This window comes from Coregonus clupeaformis, chromosome 21 (genome assembly GCF_020615455.1).
Source record: "Coregonus clupeaformis isolate EN_2021a chromosome 21, ASM2061545v1, whole genome shotgun sequence".
Classification (NCBI taxonomy): domain Eukaryota; kingdom Metazoa; phylum Chordata; class Actinopteri; order Salmoniformes; family Salmonidae; genus Coregonus; species Coregonus clupeaformis.
In genome coordinates this window covers 57,276,990-57,301,673 of record NC_059212.1, presented here as the reverse complement: position 1 = coordinate 57,301,673, position 24,684 = coordinate 57,276,990, and the positions used below count along the sequence as shown (strand labels likewise).

Genomic DNA, 24,684 nt, shown 5'->3' with positions numbered 1-24,684 from the left:
TAACCTAAAGAATTCAGATATCTTTACATATGTGCCTTTTGAGTCATAATAGATATGTTATAAATTTATCAGTAATCCATACTCACGCCCAGTACTACTGATCATAATTTGGGTTTATCCTACAATACAATATGCAGATTTTGTTTTAACAGGTTCTGCTTACCTTTGTATTGACGGCCGTCTAGATCAGTTTCCTGAGGCGAGCTGGATTCCCGGCTGCTCCTGCGGACAGGTCACCCGTCCTTTCAGATCCGTCTCTTACTTGTCTCCTGTCTCTATCAACTTTTATGGACCGAATTCAGAGTTAGAAAACCATCCTCTGCTACCAAGTTTGTTGATGATCACAAGTTTACTGGAGAACGGAGACCAAGTAGAGACTTTCGGACAAGGTGGATAATTGTATAATATGAGGCAGTTTATTCAGAGGTAAAGATATCTGTAAATAGCGTGCACGGACCCGTTCGTCAACCTCGTAGGGAGATATCTGAGAGAGTGAGCCCCTAAACATTGTGTGCTGACATTTTATACAATAAAATAAAGTAGGTTGATTCTAGTAGTTCTGATCTTCTGATTGGTCCTGATGAGTTGGTCGAGGTCACTTCCATTGCATTGGCTCTGAGTCGGGTTCTCTGTCTTCAGATGTTCAGCCTAAGAGAAGGGGGTTTTTTGTGTGTGTGTGCTTAACAATGATGATGTGTGTGTGTGTGTGTGTGCGTGTGTGTATGTGTGTGTGTGTGTGTGTGTGTGTGTGTGTATGTGTGTGTGTGTGTATGTGTGTGTATGTGTGTGTGTGTGTATGTGTGTATGTTTAACAATGATGATGTGTGTGTGTGTGTGTGTGTGTATGTGTGTGTGTGTGTGGGGGTGTGTGTGTGTATGTCCTCAGAGCAATAACTTCGTGAGTTGGGAGAACTGAGAGACCTATGGCGTGGGTGTTGTCCATAGCCACCTGCTGATAAGGCCGACAAGATAGAAGTCTTTGTGCATTGTATTAAATCCAAAGGCCCAACACAAGATGGGTTATGCACAAGATTTTAGTCAGACCAAGCTATAACATAATATATTTACTACGACAGGTAATAAGTTGGAATAAAGTTGACTGAAAAGTTGAAACAGAGAAGTGATTGTAAATGTATACTGTATGCTTTATAAACAGTCAAACCAGGCGGGGTCATTTTTGACCCCAGAGGACAAAAGGTGTGATTATGGGCTGTCATTAATAAAAATAAAATGATTCAAAAACAGCATCCTCACTAAACTTTTACAAATACCACTCAGTGATAAGTCAAATAGTCAAAATAATAATAGGTCAAAATAATGTATAGTTTCATTGTATTTTTACTTAAAAACAGGGTATACTTTTATGTAAACAAGGTCTATTGGCTCTAAATTCCAAAACAAATGAAAAAAATTATAGTAATGGGTTGAACAGAAGTAAGACTAAAGATGTAACACAGAATTGATTGTAAATGTATACTGTATGCTTTATAAACAGTCAAACCAGGCGGGGTCATTTTTGACCCCAGAGGACAAAAGGTGTGATTATGGGCTGTCATTAATAAAAATAAAATGATTCAAAAACAGCATCCTCACTAAACTTTTACAAATACCACTCAGTGATAAGTCAAATAGTCAAAATAAAAATAGGTCAAAATAATTCATAGTTTCATTGTATTTTTACTTAAAAACAGGGTATACTTTTATGTAAACAAGGTCTATTGGCTCTAAATTCCAAAACAAATGAAAAAAATTCTAGTAATGGGTTGAACAGAAGTAAGACTAAAGATGTAACACATAATTGATTGAAAATGTATACTGTATGCTTTATAAACAGTCAAACCAGGCGGGGTCATTTTTGACCCCAGAGGACAAAAGGCGTAAGGCATTTGGGAGGACAACACGAGGGTTAATGTTAATGTTCTGATTGGTAACTAGCTAGCACGCACGTGGCTAACGTTAGCACCGTCATGGAAAGGGGCATGCGGGAAGAACAATATTACGTTTTTCTAAATAGTGAGAATGCTTAGGAGCAGGCAATGTAATCTTTAGACATGTTGTAATTTTCTTGAATGTAGTTTTGTAATTGACTAAAACAAGCAGACAACTACAACATTGCGTTTGAAAAAGGTCAAGTTTTTGCTGTGAGACAATTAGGTGACCACAGGTTGTTTTCACCACAGGCGGGCTGTGCCCACATCGTTCTATTTAATACCGACTGGCACTATACCAGAGAAGAAGAAGAAGTCAACGGAAGTGAACAGTAACCAAGAACCATTTCCACGTTAGCGTTTTTATTGTTGTTATTTATACGTTTATTAACACCATGGAACTCATAATATGACTAATTTAACTGCACAGCATCACATACTTACCCCATGTAGTGTTTAATTTGCGTTGAAGACAGGACCTGGTTGATAAATGTTATCTTGGTAACGCTAACTAACTGCTAGTAAGTAACGTTAGCTAACAATGGCTAACTGTATGGTTTTTCACACTCAAATAGCCTCCATTATGGAGGTGCTAGCGAACGCAGCTGTGGTAGAGATCTGTAAACTCGTAGACGACGACTATGCAGTGTTTCGTTTGGAAATGACTCAAAGCCAGAAAGAAAACAGGGCATTGCAAAGGAAACTACAGCTACTGGAACTGAAGGTGGCACGGGAGCGCGCAGAGAGGACAATGCGAGAGCGCATCGTTGGCAGTCCCAGTAGTGTCAAGATCCTTGACCGACACAGAAGAATGGCAAGAGGTACATTTTGCAGAATGCCGAGGCTGCACGGCCTGTCGCAGTTCATATATAGCTCAGTGACTGTCGCCCCATTCCGCTCTGTGTGCAGATGTGTTACCCAGAATTGGGTCTTGGTCAGTTGTTGGATAGTGTGCAATAATTCCCCTGATTAGTAAGCTATCTTGCGCAAAGACAGTCATATTCTAACCAGATTCTTGATTTGCTGCATTTCCTATTTACTCAATGAAAACAATGTTATGCATGGAATATAATACATAGATGAATAAATATTATGTCAAGAAGTTATGAGAAGTGTTACCTTACATCCTTGCCAATTCTAGACAGTGTCAATAGTGTACAATATAGCATTGACGGTACCTAAACCACCTCTTTTCCCCAATCATTCTCTCAGGTGAAAGACATCTCACTGGAGGCCACAGGAGCTTTGTGAAGCCAGCAGGACACAATACATGGAGCGATGACCAACCAATCACTGTTGATGAGGGGAGTGGAACCTCAACCCAGCACGTTATCGAATTAGAAGATAGTGTAATAGTGTTACATTCAATTACAGTGCATCAAATGTGACCAGCTTATTTCAGAAAGGCTCCCCTCAGCTGTTCACTTGCTTACATGTACATCCTAATTTATCTGCCATAGGGGAGCTTGTGAGACTTCCCTATGACATTGTTATCCAATTCAACTCTTGTACCGTTAATAACCTCCGCTCTTCTTGTGTCAGTCTACAGAGGCTGCAGGTCCTGGGGTCAAGCACGAGAGGTCTGAAGGAAAGGAGGACCCACGGAACAGCAGAGACATCCAGAATGGAGCGGCTGGAGCGCCCCCTGTAGCCACGGAGGACCCTACCACCGTGCAGCTCAGGACCCGACGCAGCATCACGGAGGTCAGTGGAACGCCGAACGCCGTCCTCAAGTCAGAGACAGACACAGAGACTTTAACTGTAACACAAATGCAATTACACACAGGATCTGACCACAGATCAGACCCAGAGAGACTGGGCCTGGGGAGACTGGACTGTCCTCCTGCTTCTGGCTCAGATTATTTACCGGTATTTCACCAGAGCCAGAGAATGGTTCATACCTGTGGTGATGGTGACGCGTTAGACACTGGAGGTGATGATCCATCTTGTTCTTATGCTACAGAGATGGACCCTGGCAACATGCCCTTGGCTTTAGAGACACAGACTGATCTGTCTAGAGGGGACTGGAACCAGTACAGTAGTAGTGTATACTCTGAAGGGTGCCTAGATGAGAAAGGGGAGGGTCTGGTCGTAGATAAAGTGACTGTGAAAGTGGAGGGCGACGTTCCTCCCACATGGAATGCAGATAGTCACCTAGGAGATGGACTCTCACAGGGCAGAGATTTCTTAGATTACAGGGAAAGCTTAGAGACAAATCCAAATGTCGCGGCCCACTCCCCTTTACACATGTTCAGGAATCGCGACCCAGTGTCCAGGTCGATGGGGCCTTCTGATTCACACGGCTGCGTCCTTTTCGATCAGGGATTGAACTCAAATGACACGGCTAGAGCCCAGGCTCGGGGTGGGGGAGCAACATCAGGCAAAAGTAAAGAGAAACGGTTCCTCTGCATTTTCTGTAACAAAGGCTTCAGCTGCCCCCAGAAGGTGGAGATCCACCAGAGGGTCCACACAGGGGTGAAACCCTTCAGCTGTACCCAGTGTCCCATGGCCTTCGCTCAGGCTGGTGACCTGAAGAGGCACCAGAGGGTCCACACAGGGGAGAAACCCTTCAGCTGTTCCCAGTGTCCCATGGCCTTCGCCCAGGCTGGTCACCTGAAGAGACACCAGAGGGTCCACAAGGGGAGAAATAATACAGCTGACCCCATTGTCAGAAGAGATTTTACCGGCAGCACCAGATGAAGATGCACCTAAAGGTCCACATGGGAGAGAGGCCATTTGCCAGTACGTACTGCAGGAAGAGGTGCTCAGAGAGGAGCTACCTCAGGATACACCAGCAGAAAAACCGTTCCACTCTATAACATAGAAAGTAACCATTTCACTCGATAGCTTCTGACTGTTAGATCAAACCATGCATTAAATACATCATCCAGAAGGTGAGGTCAGTACAGGTGCATCAAAGCTGGGACAGAGAGACTGAAAAACAGATTCTATCTCAAGGCCATCAGACCAGCTTCCACCCGGTGCAACCCTGCACCTTAGAGGCTGCTGCCCTATATACATAGACATGGAATCACTGGCCACTTTAAAAATGGAACGCTAGTCACTTTAAAAATGTTTACATATTGCTTTACTCATCTCATATGTATATTAGGATATTCTATTGTACTATATTTTAGTCAATGCAACTCCGACATTGCTCGATCTAAAATTTATATATTTCTTAATTCCATTCTTATACTTTTAGATTTGTGTGTATTGTTGTGAAATTGTTAGATACTACTGCACTGTTGGAGCTAGGAACACAAGCATTTCGCTACACCTGCAATATCGTGCTAAATATGTGTATGTGACCAATACAATTTGATTTGAAAGATGAATTGTCATTGTTGTTAGCACGAAAAAGATCCACAGACGCATTTGGAATTACGAGAGTTACAAATTTCAGTGTTGAATATTCCTGGGTAGAATATTGCATCCAGACATTGTGTGAATTATATGGCATATATAGGGCTGGGTGATATATCAAATTAATGTTTTAGCGAGATGTTTCAAATGCCTGTATCGCAAGAATTGAGTTTTTATTTGTATATATTTTTTGCGTTCTACGGTGCCTTCAGAAAGTATTCATACCCCTCGACCTCTTCCACATTTTGTTACAGCCTGAATTCAAAATTGATTAAATAATTGTTTTTTCTCGCCCATCTACACACAATACCCCATAATGAAAAAGTGAAAACATGTTTTTATAAATTGTTGCAAATGTATTGAAAATGAAATACAGAAATATCTAATTTACATAAGTATTCACACCCCTAAGTCAATACATGTTAGAGTCACCATTGGCAGCGATTACAGCGGTGAGTCTTTCTGGGTAAGTCTCTAAGAGCTTTCCACACCTGGATTGTACAATATTTGCACATTATTCTTAAAAAATTATTCAAGCTCTGCCAAGTTGGTTGTTGATAATTGCTAGACAGCCATTTTCAAGGTTTGCAATAGATTTTCAAGTAGATTTAAGTCAACTGTAACTCGGCCCCTCAGGAACATTCAACGTCGTCTTGGTAAGCAACTCCAGTATATAAACTCAGCAAAAAAAGAAACGTCCTCTCACTGTCAACTGCGTTTATTTTCAGCAAACTTAACATGTGTAAATATTTGTATGAACATAACAAGATTCAACAACTGACACACAAACTGAACAAGTTCCACAGACATGTGACTGTTATGAGGTTTTCATAGTGTTGTGGGAACCAGGTTAGAGTTAGTAGATAAGTGGCTTGGTGCCACTGAGTCTGCATTCCATTATGTCATGGGAGATTACTGATCTTTATGGTAGAATGATTGATGGATATGATATACTGACTTGGGGGGGAAAAAGGAATAACATCAGAGAAGAAAGTGCCCACTGATGGTTAACAGATGTGGTTGGAGAAATGTGTAACAGAGGGTATCAGATATGTTCTTTGTTCAGTAGTTGGGAATAGCAAGAGGCAAAGCACTCTCTTTTGTTATAACGTACCAGGGTACCTATTAAATTAAATTAAATTAAATATCTTCTTGCATCATGAATTACTTGATACCCGAGAAACTCATCATAACATGTGACTAACAGAAATTGAATAATGTGTCTCTTAACAAAGGGGGGGTCGCAGATGATTCATGTTTTCTTTTAGATCCACAACTAGAATCCCTCCACAGCCTCATAGAGGATCTAGATACATTTTCTAACCTCTCTGGATTAAAACCAAATTATGACAAATGTACTATATTACGTATTGGATCACTAAAAAATACAATTTTTACATTACCATGTAGTTTACCAATAAAATGGTCTGATGGTGATGTGGATATACTCGGAATACATATCCCAAAGGAAATAAATGATCTCACTTCAATAAATTTTAATAGAAAGTTAGCAAAAATAGATAAGATCTTACTACCATGGAAAGGAAAATACCTGTCAATTTGTGGAAAAATCACCCTGATTAACTCTTTAGTATTATCCCAGTTTACCTATTTGCTTATGGTCTTGCCTACGCCTAGCAAACAGTTTTTTAAATTATATGAGAAAAAAATATTCAATTTTATTTGGAACGGCAAGCCAGACAAAATTAAAAGAGCATATTTATATAATGAATATGAATTCGGAGGACAGAAATTATTAAATATTAAAGCATTAGACCTATCACTAAAATCTTCAGTCATCCAAAAGTTATACTTAAATCCGAACTGGTTCTCAAGCAAATTAGTAAGATTGTCTCACCCACTGTTCAAGAAAGGCCTTTTTCCCTTTATTCAGATTACAACCTCTCACTTTCAGTTATTTGAAAAGGAAATAATCTCCCAAATGTCACTATTTCTAAAACAAGCCATAGAAAGTTGGTTGCAATTTCAATTTAATCCTCCAGAAACGACAGAACAAATAATGCAACAAATATTGTGGTTAAATTCAAATATACTAATTGACAAAAAACCTTTATTTTTTGACAGAATGTTTAAAAAAGGTATAATCTTCGTAAATGATATCATCGGTAGGACTGGTGGAGTTATGTCGCACATGCAGCTAACAAAAACATATGGAAATGTCTGCTCTACCCAAAATTACAACCAAATAATTGCAGCCTTACCGCAAAAGTGGAAGAGGAAAGTTGAAGGGGGAGAAAGTAAGGAACTTGTCTGTCGGCCTTGCATTAAAGAACATAATTGGTTAAGGAAAACTGTGATAAATAAAAAAGTATATCAGTTTCACTTAAGGACCAAAGGATTGACAGCCGTCCCATATAGATTGCAAAATAGTTGGTCAGAGATCTTTGACGTACCGATCCCATGGCATAGTGTTTATGAACTGACACGCAAAACGACACCGGATTCAAAAATTAGAATCTTTCAATTTAAATTATTATATAAAATTCTTGCTACCAATAGAATGTTATTTATATGGGGGATACACTCTTCCCAGCTCTGCAGATTTTGCTGTGAAGAGATAGAATCATTAGATCATTTGTTTTGGTTCTGTCCATTTGTAGCTTGTTTTTGGACACAGGTCCAGGAATGGCTAAAGGATTGCAATATTTACCTGGAACTAACCTTGCAGATAGCATTACTGGGTGATCTGAAAAGTCATAGTCAATCAATCAATAATATAATAATACTTTTAGCAAAAATGTTTATTTTTAATTCACAATCTGTAGAAGCAATGAGAATAGAAAGGTTCAGAACTTTTGTAAAACATCACAGTACGGTTGAAATATATATGGCAAATAGAAATCCTATATGGATGGTGTTAAGAGATAGATGGGAGGTATTGAATAGAGTTGAAGGATGGGACTAATAACAAATAACAACAAATAATAACAAAGATAGCTAATAATGTAAGCATACTGTGTCCATAATAAGTATATAGGTTGTATGTTGGGAGCTTTTGGGAAAGAGCACAGTTAGAAAGATATGGCATTTAGAAGCAAACCGGATGGACATCATGAAAATGATCGGAGAGGTTGAGAGTAGAAGAGGTTCAGGAGCAAAAAATAAATAAATAAATATATATATATATATATATATATATATATAGAATTATTGTAAAATTAACTCTGTCCATAAGGTGTAGATAGTAAGTATAGACCGGAAGTAGAGGCCTGGGCGTTGTTGTTCACTAATTTACTCCAAGTAGGGAAAGGATGGTGGGGTTGAAAAGTAATAAAGGGGAATATATATATAAAAAATTAAAAAAACATGGGGGATTGGAAGTGATGCAGACAATTACATTGATAGAAGATACAATATATCTGCAATATTAAGCTGATCCATCCCCCCCCCCCCCAAAAAAACAAAAAAACAAAGGGGGGGGTCAAAATCAAAAGTAACAGTCAGTTTCTGGTGTGGCCACCAGCTTCATTAAGTACTGTAGTGCATCTCCTCCTCATGGACTGCACCAGATTTGCCAGTTCTTGCTGTGAGAAGTTCCCGGACATTTCTGGGGGGAATGGCCCTAGCCCTCACCCTCCAATCCAACAGGTCCCAGACCTGCTCAATGGGATTGAGATTTGGGCTCTTTGCTGGCCATGGCAGAACACTGACATTCCTGTCTTGCAGGAAATCACGCACAGAACGAGCAGTATGGCTGGTGGCATTGTCATGCTGGAGGGTCATGTCAGGATGAGCCTGCAGGAAGGGTACCACATGAGGGAGGAGGATGTCTTCCCTGTAACGCACAGCATTGAGATTTCCTGCAATGACAACAGTCTCAGTCCGATGATGCTGTGACACACCACCCCAGACCATGACGGACCCTCCACCTCCAAATCGATCCCGCTCCAGAGTACAGGTCTCGGCGTAACGCTCATTCCTTCGACGATAAACGCGAATCCGACCATCACCCCTGGTGAGACAAACTGCGACTCGTCAGTGAAGAGCACTTTTTGTCAGTCCTGTATGGTCCAGCGACGGTGGGTTTGTGCCCATAAGCGACGTTGTTGCCGGTGATGTCTGGTGAGGACCTGCCTTACAACAGGCCTACAAGCCCTCAGTCCAGCCTCTCTCAGCCTATTGCAGACAGTCTGAGCACTGATGGAGGGATTGTGTGTTCCTGGTGTAACTCGGGCAGTTGTTGTTGCCATCCTGTACCTGTCCCACAGGTGTGATGTTCGGATGTACCGATCCTGTGCAGGTGTTGTTACACGTGGTCTGCGACTGCGAGGACGATCAGCTGTCTCCCTGTAGCGCTGTCTTAGGCGTCTCACAGTACGGACATTGCAATTTATTGCCCTGGCCACATCTGCAGTCCTCATGCCTCCTTGCAGCATGCCTAAGGCACGTTCACGCATATGAGCAGGGACCCTGGGCATCTTTCTTTTGGTGTTTTTCAGAGACAGTAGAAAGGCCTCTTTAGTGTCCTAGGTTTTCATAACTGTGACCTTAATTGCGTACCGTCTGTAAGCTGTTAGTGTCTTATCGACCGTTCCACAGGTGCATGTTCATTAATTGTTTATGGTTCATTGAACAAGCATGGGAAACAGTGTTTAAACCCTTTACAATGAAGATCTGTGAAGTTATTTGGATCTTTACAAATTATCTTTGAAAGACAGGGTCCTGAAAAAGGGACGTTTCTTTTTTTGCTGAGTTTATTTGGCCTTGTTTTAGGTTATTGTCCTGCTGAAAGGTGAATTTGTCTCCCAGTGTCTGTTGGAAAACAAACTGAACCAGGTTTTCCTCTAGGCATTTGCCTGTGCTTAGCTATATTCAGTTTCTTCTTATCCTAAAAAACTCCCTAGTCCTTTGCCGATTCACAAGCTGACCCATAACATGATGCAGCCATCACCATGCTTGAAAATATGAAGACTGGTACTCAGTGATGTGTTGTTGGATTTGCCCCAAACACAACACTTTGTATTCAGGACTTTTATTTCTTTGCCACATTTTTTTGTGGTTTTACTTTAGTGCCTTATTGCAGGAGGCATGTTTTGGAATATTTTTATTCTGTACAGGCTTCCTTCTTTTCACTCTGTAATTTAGGTTAATATTGTGGAGTAACTACGATGTTGTTGATCCATCCTCAGTTTTCTCCTATCACAGCCATTCAACTCTGTAACTGTTTTAAAGTCACCATTGGCCTCATGGTGAAATCCTTGAGCGGTTTCCTTCCTCTCCGGCAACTGAGTTAAGAAGGATGCCTCCATCTTTGTAGTGACTGGGTGCATTGATACACCATCCAAATTGTAATTAATAACTTCACCATGCTCAAAGGGATATTCAATGTCTGCTTTTTTTAAAAGCTATCTACCAATAGGTGCCCTTATTTGCGAGGCATTGGAAAACCTCCCTGGTCTTTGTGGTTGTATCTGTGTTTGAAATTCACTGCTCGACTGTGGGACTTTATAGATGATTGTATGTGTGGGGTACAGAGATGAGGTAGTCATAAAAATGTTGTTAAACACTATTATTGCACAGAGTGAGTCCATGCAACTTATTATGTCACTTGTTAAGCAAATTTTAACTCCTGAACTTAATTAGGCTTGCCATAACAAATGGGTTACATTTACATTTTAGTCATTTAGCAGACGCTCTTATCCAGAGCGACTTACAGTTAGTGAGTGCATACATTTTCATACTGGCCCCCCGTGGGAAACGAACCCACAACCCTGGCGTTGCAAGCGCCATGCTCTACCAACTGAGTTACAGGGTTGAATACTTATTGACTCCAGACATTTCAGCTTTTCATTTTTAATTAATTTGTAAACATTTCTAAAAACAGAATTTCACTTTAACATTATGGGGTATTGTGTGTAGGCCAGTGACACACAATCTTACAATTCAGGCTGTAACACAACAAAACGTGGAAAAAGTAAAGGGGTGTGAATACTTTCTGAAGGCACTGTCTTGTTGGTCTCGTCTCCTTCGCTCCTTCTGTGCTGTGTGCTCTGTGCACCTTCCCACTCGCACACAGACACCAAGCCCCTCCCCCTGCAACAACATTGATGAAAGATAACTTAACTTTTCTAACGATACCCTTTTTTTCAGATCCTACTAAAACGAGAGTATAAATTAACATGATTGTGGAAGATGTATGCTCAGTTCTGTCGCGCACTCGGCATTATGGTACCATGTACCACTAGCAGTATTTTAGCCACAGAGTGTTATGTGCTAGCTGTCTAGTCTGTGTTTTCTAAATGTGCAATGAGCATTGAAAAATATTATTATTTATCTAAGGAATTGGCAACTCGTTCTCATTCTGAGATAAGCATCTTCTTATCCAGGTAGGCCACTTGATTTCAACATCTAAACAAAGTGAACAGGCTGTTGTTCAAACAGTTGGAGAAGGACAGGAGGGTGCATTCCTAACAGTTCAACTGTTCTACCTTGTTAGCAAGCAAATAGATCCAAGTTAACCAATAAGCTTTGATTTGAAGTTGGCTAATCTTTAAATATAAAGATTAGCTGGCTACTCACTAGCACGTGGGCTTGTGCTTGAGAGATTGTTTATGAGACCTGTGTTCATTTTCTATAATGCCTGCTACAAGAAGTTGGTCATTGTTAGTGGATGTGCATGGTTCTGGTAAAATGTTTAACAAAAATTGCATTTTCATAGACTTGAAAGCCAGATCAGTGATTATTGCAAAAAAGCAGGTTAAACTATTTTGATAAAATAATTAATTTATAAGTGGGTCTTATGGTTGTGGAAGGCTTATATTTAGCCTAGGTATAATTTTACAAGCCCTGAATTCATTAGATTATTTATGACCGTTTGAAATGCATTGTATTTACCTTTAATTGGGCAACAAATCTTATTTAGAGAACTTTAGAAAATCGAGATGTAGATCATGAATCGCCCATAAGTTTGAAAAAATCTAGATGATTTTTAGGCCATATCGCCCAGCCCTAGGCATATATAAGCCTAAAAAGTATGTTACATATTGTGTTGTACTGTGTAGGCTATATGATGTTGATAAATGCCTATTTCATTACTTCCATTAACCTACTTAATTTCTTTCCCAATACATTTTTAATGAGAAAATGAAAGTAGTTTATCATGCAGATTTGTAGTTGAGACGTGCATGTTTGGTTTTCATATGGTGTGTGTTGAATAAACACAAAATGGGACTTTTCATGCAGACTTTCATTGAGTCTCTCTTTAGTATACATCACATCTGATCTCACCCTATTCTGCATACACACAACAGCGCTTTATAACCAAATATAGCTACACATACCCACACACTAACAAACACCTACTGTACATGCCAAAATAGTTTAGTCAGGTTTCTCTGATGGTGACTTTGAATTTATTATAGCTGACTTATTTTTACCCACAACATGTTTATGTCCACTATGATTGGTTTAACAACAATGAAGTCATTCTATAACTACAGTATAGGACTCAAACGTAGTGGGGATGGGTAAACACTCCATGTTGAAAGTGTGTTTATTATCTGTGTGTACGTACCTGAGGGAGTGTATGTCTGTGTAATCTGTATCACCTGTCTCTTCCAGGAGGAGGAGGGTCCAGAGGTGCTGCTGGTGAAGGAGGAGGGGTGTGAGGAGGGTCTGGGGAACCCTGAGGGGACCATGGTCATGGAGGACAACCAGACTACACCTCCTCCTGAACCCACAGTTGAACCAGCTGAGCAGGACAGGACCACACACAGTCTCACTGAGGTGAGCCCACTGTGAACTACTGTCTGAATGGTATTAGGTCAGGGCCCGTATCCACAAAGCCTCTCAGAGTAGGAGTGCTGATCTAGGATCAGTTTTGCCTTGTAGATCATAATGAATAAGATTATATAGACAGATCTTAGATCAGCACTCCTACTCTGAGACTCCTTCTGGATACCGGCCCTGATGTTGACATTTATTTTACCTTTGTTTAAACAGGGAGTCATCATTGAGACCAGGGTCTCTTTCACAAGGGAGCCCTGCTTATACAATTCATAAGACACAATTAAATCAAATCAGATACAATGTAAAACAAACAAAAATGCAGCACTACACAAATATTCAAGAAAAACAGTTACGAAGGGCCCCAATCAATATTTTAAAATTGCCCGAGAGGCACCAGAACATCCAATTGTAATGTATTTTGTAGTTGGTTCCATCGATGAGGTGCATTAAAACTAAAAGTGGATTTACCTAGTTCGGTGGAGACCTGAGGAACCTCAAGAGTTAACCAACCCTGTGAACGGGTTTGGTATGTCATGTTTTTATACTTTAACAATGAAGTTAGGTAAGTTGGAAGTTTGTGTAGTAGAGCTTTGTAAACAAAAAGGAGTAATTTTAATGAGGACCTGCCAATTTGATACAGGATGGAGTGGCGAATATTAAAACTGTCAGCTGTGATAAAGCGAAGGGCACTATGGTAAGTCGCTTTGGATAAAAGCGTCTGCTAAATGGCATATTATTATTATCTAAAGGTTTAAGAGTAGTGACTGCTGCATTCTGGTAAATGGAGTCACTCACCATAGTCAAGAATTAGCAGGAAAGTTGACTGTACAATCTGCGTTCTGCTATGTAGGGAAAGGAAAGATATATTTAAAAATATATATATCCCACAATCAATCTTATTTTTTAACTAGCTCATCCATACTTTTTTTTAAACATGAAATCTTTGTCAATCCAAATGGCCAGATATTTATATGTGGGAACCCGATCGATGGGAGAACCAACCATCCAGTGAATAGAAATGTAGTCCATCTGAAACATTTTTGCAAGAATTAGAGAACAACATATATTTAGTCTTGCCCACAATTAAGTACACGTTTTAAATCAACCGAGGCTGTCTAAGGTAACATGGTCAGATAGCAGCTCTAACAGCCTGGTCAACAGTTTTGGCAATGGCACACCTGTGAGTGCTTGCAGAGTAACGTCATCAGAGAGCGACGCATGCTGCATACGGAACGAGAGCGCTTTTTTATTTTTTACGTTTCTGAAAACGTTTATTTTTTACTAGCCTACCTGTTTAATTTGGAACCTGCGATGCGATTAGCTCAGTTGCTGGGTACCTCTATCTGTCCCGGGACACTGCCAAACCGTAAAGTCTGAAGCGCTGCAGCTTGGCGAAGCAGCTAGCCTAGCTGCTAGCTATTAAGCTAGCCAGGTTTCCTTGACAATTTGAACACAGCCCGCAACGCGGTTAGCCCTTGTGGCTGGGACGGCGGATAGTCCTGAGTTTGTGGCTGTTTCAATTCCTGCTGTTTGTTGCCGTTTCCATCGGCCCTGCGAGCTGTGCTGTCTGGAATTGCGTGGAGTACCAGCATTAGCCTACGTTGTTACCATCATGCCGCCCAAAGTTAAAGGAGGTTGGAGTAATGGAGAGGACAGTGTTACGCTGTCACAGGTGCGTGATCTTTTAAATCAACAAAAATATTTCTACAAGCAATTGTTACAGCAACAGGAAAATGGCTTCAAGAGCTTTGTCCAAATACTAGTGGACTCGACTAACAAAATAATGGACGATCTGACGTGGGAGAGGTGAATGTCATGGAAGAGACTTGCAGCAAGATGACAACAAACTAAGTCCACGCGAGATGACATCAGCAGTGTTTGTGAATTATTATTACAGATGACTGAGAAAAACAGACTATCTAGGAGGGACAGTCCAGGAGGAATAACATTGTTGTGGATGGCATACCAGTCTACACATGAGACCTGGACGGAGTCTGACGAGAAAGTGAGAAAATGATCACTGAAAAGCTGCAGATGGATCAAAAGAAGATTGAGGTGGAGCGTGCCCACAGGTCTGGAAAACCTGTAACCAGCCCAGGCGACAGACCCAGGCCGATAGTGGTCAAGTTCCTAAGGTTCAAGGACAAGATGGCTGTTCTGGAGAGAGCCAAGAACTTGAGAGGAACCATTATCTTCCTCAACGAGGACTTCTCTGAAGCTGTCGCCAGAGGCAGAACAAATTTATCTCAGCTATGAAAGCTGCCAGATAGTGTGAGGACATTGCTTACATCTGCTACGACAAGCTCATTGTCCACCCGCCGTCACAAAAGCCTGGGAGTAGTGAGAGAGCCAAGCTTCCGGGTCAGTAGCTTCAGCCCAACATCACACACATACACCAACTGTCACTCAAAAGTGCCTGATTGACTGACTCTTAGCTAAACAATTTATTATTTTTCTCTTCATATTATGTTCATCTCAGATAAGCTACCCAGAAAAGTATTAATTACAGTGCCTTCAGAAAGTATTAATACCTATTGACCTATTCCACATTTTGTTGTTACAGCCTGAATTCAAAATTTATTAAAAATAAATAAATCTCACCCATCTACACACAATATCCCATAATGACAAAGAGAAAACATGTTTTTAGACATTTTTGCCCAAAAAATTAATGAACATGAAACACAGAAATAAGTATTCACACCCCTGAGTCGATACTTTGTAGAAGCACCTTTGGCAGAGATTATTCCTTTCAAAGGTAAGTCTCTAAGAGTATTTCTTTAGTGCCTTGTATTCTGTACAGGCTTCCTTCTTTTCACTCTGTCAATTAGGTTAGCCTTGTGTAGTAACTACAATGTTGTTGATCCATCCTCAGTTTTCTCCTATCACAGCCATTAAACTCTGTAACTGTTTTAAAGTCACCATTGGCCTCAGGGTGAAATCCCTGAGCGGTTTCCTTCCTCTCCGGCAACTGAGTTAGGAAGAACGCCTGTATCTTTGTAGTGACTGGGTGTATTGATACACCATCCAAAGTGTAATTAATAACTTCACCATGCTCAAAGAGATATTCAATGTCTGCTTTTTTATTTTTACCCATCTACCAATAGGTGCCATTCTTTGCGAGGCATTGGAAAACCTCCCTAGTGATGGCGATCGGGGATGCAGACCCTGATGTCTTCTGTTAGATTTGTACATGTATTACATTGGCGCAGCGCGCAAAGTGAGCAATGTTGAGAAATTGTATAATTTAATCACCTGTTATAACCAAGAGCACAGACCAGTCTGAGTAGACTTTGCAAGTTCACTGTCAGGCAGCCGCTGAGTGTCAGAGAGGGAAAACGAAGCACTGCTTCGCGACATGCATTCTTGCAGCTTTACGGCAAAGAAAATGGCTCGTCTCTAGCCTAAACGGTTAAAAAGATTTGACCGGAGATGACTACTTTTTTCTTTCTAGCGGGATTCGCGCACATTTTATATAATTTCACAAACCATGTCGCAGGCCGTTTTAAACTAATCCCGGGTCGCTAATTATTGTTTTGATAACTAACAGCGTTGTTCAGTCATGTTACTTACTGTAGCTAGCTAATAACCTGGCAAATTTGATTGGCACAGGAAGAAAGTAAAGGGTCTGCTACTCATGAGATGTGCTTCAAAAGGTAGGATTCATATAGGCCTAATGTAAGCCTAAACTATATCAAAAATCTATTTCTTTCTGGTATTCCTTAAATTCTGTTTGGTGCCTAAAGTTGTAAAAGTTGGGAGCAGTGTGTGTTTGTGGGAGAGAGCGAGTGGTGTGTGAGTGAGGGAGACAGACAGAGAGTGTGTGTGTGGAAGGGAGAGAGGGTGTGTGTGTGTGTGTGTGTGTGTGTCTGTGTTAACTAAAGAGTAAAGGTTTCATGCAGTGTGTTTCCCCCTTACTGACACAATGACATTCCTTCCTCCCATTCCTCCAGCCAAATCACACGTAGGCCTTTACAAATATGAACATATCAGCCATTCTATGCAGTATTATATTATACACTGAACAGCGTGAAGTTAAATTCAATGTGTTGTATTGAGTAGAAGTGTGAATTTCAGTGACAGGTTTTTGGAGAACGTTTAGAAAACGTGAACCAGCGTCCAGTGGATGGGGCTGCACAGGATGCTAGGCCAAAGATTTTTTCTCCACCATGGTATTGTGTTACTACTCGGTATTGTGATACTTGGCCTGGTATCGTATAGTTTGTAAAATGTTGTTATCGTGATAACACTAGTTCAAAGAAATGCAAAAGAGGTGGCAAACAAGTCAGGCTGCTCAGCTGATTGGTTGACATGCATATAAATAGATCTACATTTGTAGATGTATTTATATTTTTACTAAACTTAACAAAAATAAGATTCAATTATACTACCAAACCAAGATAAATGACATAAAACGTAATGGAAAAATACTTGTGAAGTACCTTAAATGATATCATGGGCATAAAACCCAATTCATCTCCATCGTTCATTGAAATTGATGGGTCATTTATAAACAAAACCTTTCGGTATTGCCAATAATTTCAATGACTAATTTCATTAGTAAAGTGGAAAAACTTGGACAACACTGAACCATAAAATGTATGTATAAAATATCTTATAATGAAAGAGGATGATTGCTGTTTTGAATTTGGTCAAGTTAGTGTGGGAGAGTTGGAAAAACTGATATCCATAATGATAAGCCACCAGGTATAGACAACCTTGATGGGAATCTATTGAGAATGGTAGCAGACTTTATTGCCACCCGTATTAGCTATAACTTTAACCAGGCGTGGAAGGAAGCTAAAGTAATTCCACTGCCTAAAAATAGTTAAGCACCCTTGCTGGCTCTAACAGCCCCCAAATCAGTTTGCTGCCTGTTCTTAGTAACTGATGGAGAGAATTGTTTGACCAAATGCAATGCTGTTTTTCAGAGAACAAGTTAACTACTGACTTTCAGCATGCATACAGAGAAGGGCACTCAACTTGTACTGCACTGACTTGGATGACTGATGATTGGTTAAAATACATTGATAATAAGATGATAGTTGGAGCTGTATTGTTAGAGTTCAGTGCAGCCTTTGTTATTGATCATAAATTGTTATTGAAGAAACTCATTTGCAATGGCTTTACATCACCTGCCATTCATGGTTGGAGAATTATTTATCCAATAGAACCCAGATTGTTTTTCAATGGAAGCTTCTCTAACATCAGATATGTACAGTGCTGTGTCCATCAGGGCAGTTGCCTTGGGCCGTTACTCTTCATTTAAAAAAAATGATTTGCCACTGGTCTTACACGAAGCTAGAATGACTATGTATGCAGATTCCACACTCTACATGTCAGCACCCAAAGCCAGTGAGCTCACTGAAATTCTAAATTAGTTAGTATCAGAATGGGTGATTCATAAACTGGTCTTAAAAACATCTAAAACTAAAAGCATTGTATTTGGTTCAAAACATTCTCTAAGACCTAAACCTCAACTGGAGTTGTGCATAAAGGGTGTGACCATTTGAGCATGTTGAGGAAGCTAAACTCCTAGGTACAGTGAGGGAAAAAAGTATTTGATCCCCTGCTGATTTTGTACATTTGCCCACTGACAAAGAAATGATCAGTCTATAATTTTAATGGTAGGTTTATTTGAACAGTGAGAGACCGAATAACAACAACAAAATCCAGAAAAACGCATGTCAAAAATGTTATAAATTGATTAGCATTTTAATGAGGGAAATAAGTATTTGACCCCCTCTCAATCAGAAAGATTTCTGGCTCCCAGGTGACTTTTATACAGGTAACGAGCTGAGTTTAGGAGCACACTCTTAAAGGGAGTGCTCCTAATCTCAGTTTGTTACCTGTATAAAAGACACCTGTCCACAGAAGCAATCAATCAATCAGATTCCAAACTCTCCACCATGGCCAAGACCAAAGAGCTCTCCAAGGATGTCAGGGACAAGATTGTAGACCTACACAAGGCTGGAATGGGCTACAAGACCATCGCCAAGCAGCTTGGTGAGAAGGTGACAACAGTTGGTGCGATTATTCGCAAATGGAAGAAACACAAAATAACTGTCAATCTCCCTCGGCCTGGGGCTCCGTGCAAGATCTCACCTCGTGGAGTTGCAATGATCATGAGAACGGTGAGGAATCAACCCAGAACTACACGGGAGGATCTTGTCAATGATCTCAAGGCAGCTGGGACCATAGTCACCAAGAAAACAATTGGTAACACACTACGCCGTGAAGGACTGAAATCCTGCAGCGCCCGCAAGGTCCCCCTGCTCAAGAAAGCACATATACATGCACGTCTGAAGTTTGTCAATGAACATCTGAATGATTCAGAGGAGAACTGGGTGAAAGTGTTGTGGTCAGATGAGACCAAAATCGAGCTCTTTGGCATCAACTCAACTCGCCGTGTTTGGAGGAGGAGGAATGCTGCCTAATACCCCAAGAATACCATCCCCACCGTCAAACATGGAGGTGGAAACATTATGCTTTGGGCATGTTTTTCTGCTAAGGGGAAAGGACAACTTCACAGCATCAAAGGAACGATGGGACGGGGCCATGTACCCGTCAAATCTTGTGTGAGAACCTCCTTCCCTCAGCCAGGGCATTGAAAATGGGTCATGGATGGGTATTCCGGCATGACAATGACCCAAAACACACGGCCAAGGCAACAAAGGAGGGGCTCAAGAAGAAGCACATTAAGGTCCTGGAGTGGCCTAGCCAGTCTCCAGACCTTAATCCCATAGAAAATCTGTGGAGGGGAGGCTGAAGGTTCGAGTTGCCAAACGTCAGTCTCGAAACCTTAATGACTTGGAGAAGATCTGCAAAGAGGAGTGGGACAAAATCCCTCCTGAGATGTGTGCAAACCTGGTGGCCAACTACAAGAAACGTCTGACCTCTGATTGCCAACAAGGGTTTTGCCACCAAGTACTAAGTCATGTTTTGCAGAGGAGTCAAATACTGATTTCCCTCATTAAAATGCAAATCAATTTATAACATTTTTGACATGCGTTTTTCTGGATTTTTGTTGTTATTCTGTCTCTCACTGTTCAAATAAACCTACCATTAAAATTATAGACTGATCATTTCTTTGTCAGTGGGCAAACGTACAACATCAGCAGGGGATCAATACTTTTTTCCCCTCACTGTATAATATTGGATGTTCAAAAGAGTGGTGGTGAGGAGGAGTCTACCGTGTCCAGAAGCGAATTCACCATTAATTTTCTGTATTAAGGGTTCACTCAAAAATCATTTTAAGGTTTGTTTTACTATTGACAGTTACTGCTGATTTCGGGATTGTATATATATTTGCTCTCTGTCATCTGATTTATTCGTTACAGTCTCTGAATTGTTTAATGTAACTTTTTGCCGCCAGCTCCTAATATCAGGGCATAAAAACTACTGTCTCATGAATTAACCTAGTGCGCCTGTGAGAACAGCTGGTGCACATGCGCACTAGGCCCAGCTCCTTTTCCCAGGCCAAATCGTTCTTATTATACCTCAGTGGGCTGGCTAGCTGAACTAGCTGGCTAGCTGCCGCTAGCTGAACTATGCTAGTTTTTGTCCTCATTGCCAAACTTCATAAATACTGCACCCTCAACTTCAAAACTCCTTTGCTAGTTAAACAATCATGTAAATAAGAAATTAGCTGGGAAGAAACTTAAATTATGTATTGTTTTTTTAAATAGTCATTTCTGGTTCGAGATATCTGTTGTAAGACTATGGTGGTGGAGGATATTACATTTACATTTACATCATTTACATCATTGCTACTTAACGTGGATCCAAGTTCAGTTTTGAGATCCACCGGCGTCATTAGCGTAGGGTTAGCTGGACGTTTCTGACTGGTCTTGGAACTGTGACAATGGGTAGCCTCTCCCAGCTTGGCTCGATGGGATATGAAGTGATATTGCCAACACAGCCAGATTAACCTTTTTTCGACTGACTATCGTATTTGTTGATTAAATCTGACTTTAAAATATAAAAAGAGTAATCCAGGTATGTCACAAGGTAATTGACACGAGGAAACTCAAGAAAATAGCAACTCTACAGATCGCAATGAATACAATGAATGGCTAAATTACTTCCGGACATTAAGGGTCCACAGAGCTTCTCCTCACCATGGTCAAGTCATCGTGGTCAAGTCATAATGACAGAGTTGTTGTGAAGATGGGGATGGGTATGTCTGTTATAAAAGATATTCAGCGTTTTTGACACAAATCAACTAACTGTCCTGCAAAAACTGTAAAATCAACTGTAAAGGCTCTTGTCTTGGCCCATCTTGATGACTGTCCGTAATAAGGTCAAGTGCAGCAAAGAAAGACCTAGCAAAGCTGCAGCTGGCTCAAAACAGAGTAGCACGCCTTGCCCTTAACTGCACATACATAACTAGCATCAACAACATGCATGCCAGTCTTTCCTGGTTGAGGGTTGATGAGAGTAACTGCTTAACTGCTTTTATTCTAGTTTTCATCAGAAATATTACTGTGATGAAAATTCCAGATTGTCTGCATAATCAAATAACATTCAGCTCAGACACCCATACATACCCCACAATACATGCCACCAGGGGTCTCTTCACAGTCTCCAAGTCCAAAACGAATTCACGGCAATGCACAGTATTATACTGAGCCATGATCGCATGGATCTCCCATCTCCAATTACTCAAGCATCTCATTGAACGGCGGGGACTGTGAGGCGACACACATACGAACACACGCTTCATTTTTTGTATATCGTATTTTAAATTTGTGTGAACTGTCCTTGTCTATCACTGTATCATTGTTTTGTTACATGTCATCCTTTGTGTTTTTTGTGGACCCCAGGAAGAGTAGCTGCTGCTTCTGCAAAAGCTGATGGGGATGCAAATAACAAATATATATATATATATTTATGTGTGTGTTTGCATATATGCCTTTCAATGATACAAGTCCAACCCAAATAGTGCCAACTAAACCCAACCTTTACTATTGTAGTCAGTAGACATGGAGGATGGGAACCCTGATCTGCTGCTAGTCAAAGAGGAGACAATAGAAGACGGACCAGAGAGCATTGATCTGCTGGGTGGACTAAAGATGGGGGAGCAAGGTAAGGGAGAAATACACAGAACATAATAGATATACTTCAATGGGAATAGTGATGCACCTGGCTATTATTTTGTCCATACAACTCCATATGTAGAGTTTTCTTTGCCATATGTTTAAAGTCTATTTTGTAACCACTTCCTGCAGGTGGTTGGCTGGAGGCTAATAGAGGAGACTGGGTGGCCATCTTGGATTCCCAGACCCAGACCGGTGCAGCCAATGTCCCAGGTGACGACATCACTGAGCAGGCCAGGACCAGAGGTGACATAGTGGAGGTCAGTGGATGGGACGGTGTCCTCAACTCTGGGGTAGGGAACAACACCGTTAACCACAACCAGAAACGGACAGTCGAACACAAAACAACATCCAATCTTAGTCTCCATGACAACAGACTGGATGAGACCAGGCCGAGGCGTAGATTTGGTCTGCAGGAACGGGGAGGTGTCCATATGCGGCGGGAGAGAACAGATACAGACTCTGCTAGCGATGCTCTGTCTTGCTCCTATAGTTGTGATTCAGAGAGACTGATGGCGCCTCAGGTTAACCCCCTAACAGGTTCTGCCTTCACCCTGCCTTCTATGGGATCTATCAACTGGAACATGGACCCACAGACACTCCCTGACATTCGTCCTCCTCACACTCTCCTAATAAACCAGATCTCAGACAATGCCAGTGCCTCAACACTAAATAGCTACACAAGCCCATCGACAAATGACAGTAGTGGAGACAGAATCAGTAAAGGTGGCGGCAACAAAGAGAAGCGCTTCCCGTGTTCGTTCTGTGGGAAAGCCTTCAGTTTCCCCCAACAGGTGGCAATCCACCAGAGGTTGCACATGGGAGAGAAACCGTTCAGCTGCAACCTGTGCCGGGCTAGTTTCTCCCACTCGTCCAACTTGAAGAGACACCAGAGGGTCCACACAGGGGAGAAACCATTCGGCTGCCACTTGTGCCGGGCCAGTTTTTCACACTCGTCCAACCTGAAGAGGCACCAGAGGGTCCACACAGGGGAGAAACCCTACAGCTGCCCCAGTGTGAGAATAAGTTCTCCCACCAGCATCAGCTGAAGATGCACCTGAAGGTCCACACGGGAGAAAGTTGTTTGCCTGTACACACTGCGGAGAACGCGGGAAGAGGTTCTCAGAGAGGAGCTACCTCAGGATACACCAACAGAAAATGCACTCAGCCCATGTATAGTGTCATATAATGTAATAGGAGTTAGTTTGTTTGTAGTTAATTCTGTTGATTTTGGATGTAGTAGGGAACTGGATGAGGTGAACTGAGGAAAGAATGTGTATGATGAGGCAGAGTAAATGATATGGCGATGGTTGGTGTGATGGTGTCTGTAAAATTGCTTCACTGATGAAGGGTGACAAACTTTGTCTCTTTAGGTTGATACTGGTGTTTTATAGTGAGATAATGATAGTGCCTTAGTTCATGACATGAAGTAGTGAAGATCTATGTGGTGTGCATTTCCACAGTAACAGTGACGCTGAGACTTACATTTTCACTTTAAATTGTATGCCAGGCAAAAACCATTGATTGCAAAGTTTAACAAACCATACACCTATATGCAGAAGTCTACTTTTAACAATTGCCACTGAATATTTTACTAAAACACATTTACTTGAGGAACAGCGCAGATGCAAAGTTTGGTAAAAGAATAACAGTTTTTTGTTTTCCAAAATCTTTGTTAAATATCTACTCAGAATTAAGATTCAAATATGTCTGCAGAAAGAATGGGGTCTCAGCGATGATATGACACCTTGAGTTTGCAAAAAACTATTTTGGAAATTGAACTACAGTAAGTGAAATGGATCAACACCCAGTAACAGAATGATGGTAACATAATGACATGGGTCCTTGATCAGTACTATATAGAATTGCATAATAATGAGTGTCATTCTCTTCATGGTGATGTATCCTGAATAGGTACACAAAGGTAGACAAATGTAATCCTCCTGTGCATGTTTGGGTATTATACTACACACTGGCTATTATTCTAATGAGCTCCGCCCCCAAACAAGACCAAATTTGGTTGGTCAAGACCAGACCAAATCTGTACCAATCATAGAGGTCTATGTTTCACAAGTTTGGACATCACAGCACAGTAGAGCAAATCACAGTATAGTTCAGTACAGTAAAGAAAAGTATAGTACAGTAGAGTATATTACATTATTACATTACATTGACATAAAATATGTACTGAACTATACTTTTTTTGTACTCTACTATTCTTTACTGTACTGTACTCTACTGTGCTTTACTGTAACTGTTTTGAGACTACTATGATTTCCTATTGTGGCCAATTCAATTGCAGTCATTCTGTTACTGATTTTTCTGTCACTGTTAGCGAGGGGGTCGCGTCTGGCAAACTTAACCGATACAATGAACGACCAGCCGTATTGGGTAGCAACACTAGATTTGTGTCGGGACTATAGCCCGTGGAAGGATGAAATACTATGAATAAATTCATCAAAATAACATTTAATGAAAATATGTCAATCATTATTTGAATGTGTTGGTAACCCGTTGTATAGAAGTGATAATGCCCTCGAAGC

General features: G+C 40.9%; 1 protein-coding gene and 1 pseudogene across 1 annotated transcript; both read left to right on the top strand.

Annotated features, from left to right (window-relative positions):
• Positions 1 to 3,625: 3,625 nt before the first annotated feature.
• On the top strand, positions 3,626 to 4,886 carry LOC123481555 (annotated as a pseudogene).
• An 8,026-nt stretch (positions 4,887 to 12,912) lies between these two features.
• Positions 12,913 to 23,974, top strand: LOC123481119 (zinc finger protein 350-like). The gene is made up of 3 exons (XM_045206002.1): positions 12,913 to 13,040; positions 22,019 to 22,130; positions 22,274 to 23,974. The coding sequence occupies exons 1-3, from the start codon at positions 12,951 to 12,953 to the stop codon at positions 23,188 to 23,190; spliced, it is 1,119 nt and encodes a 372-aa protein (XP_045061937.1). The 5' UTR covers positions 12,913 to 12,950; the 3' UTR covers positions 23,191 to 23,974.
• Positions 23,975 to 24,684: the final 710 nt, after the last annotated feature.

Excerpts from the sequence above, each read along its gene's own strand:
- LOC123481119 (XM_045206002.1), top strand. The coding sequence starts at position 12,951 with ATGGTCATGGAGGACAACCAGACTACACCTCCTCCTGAACCCACAGTT. Across the intron at positions 13,041-22,018 it reads CCACACACAGTCTCACTGAG|TCAGTAGACATGGAGGATGG; the intron begins GTGAGCCCACTG and ends TTACTATTGTAG. Across the intron at positions 22,131-22,273 it reads ACTAAAGATGGGGGAGCAAG|GTGGTTGGCTGGAGGCTAAT; the intron begins GTAAGGGAGAAA and ends CACTTCCTGCAG.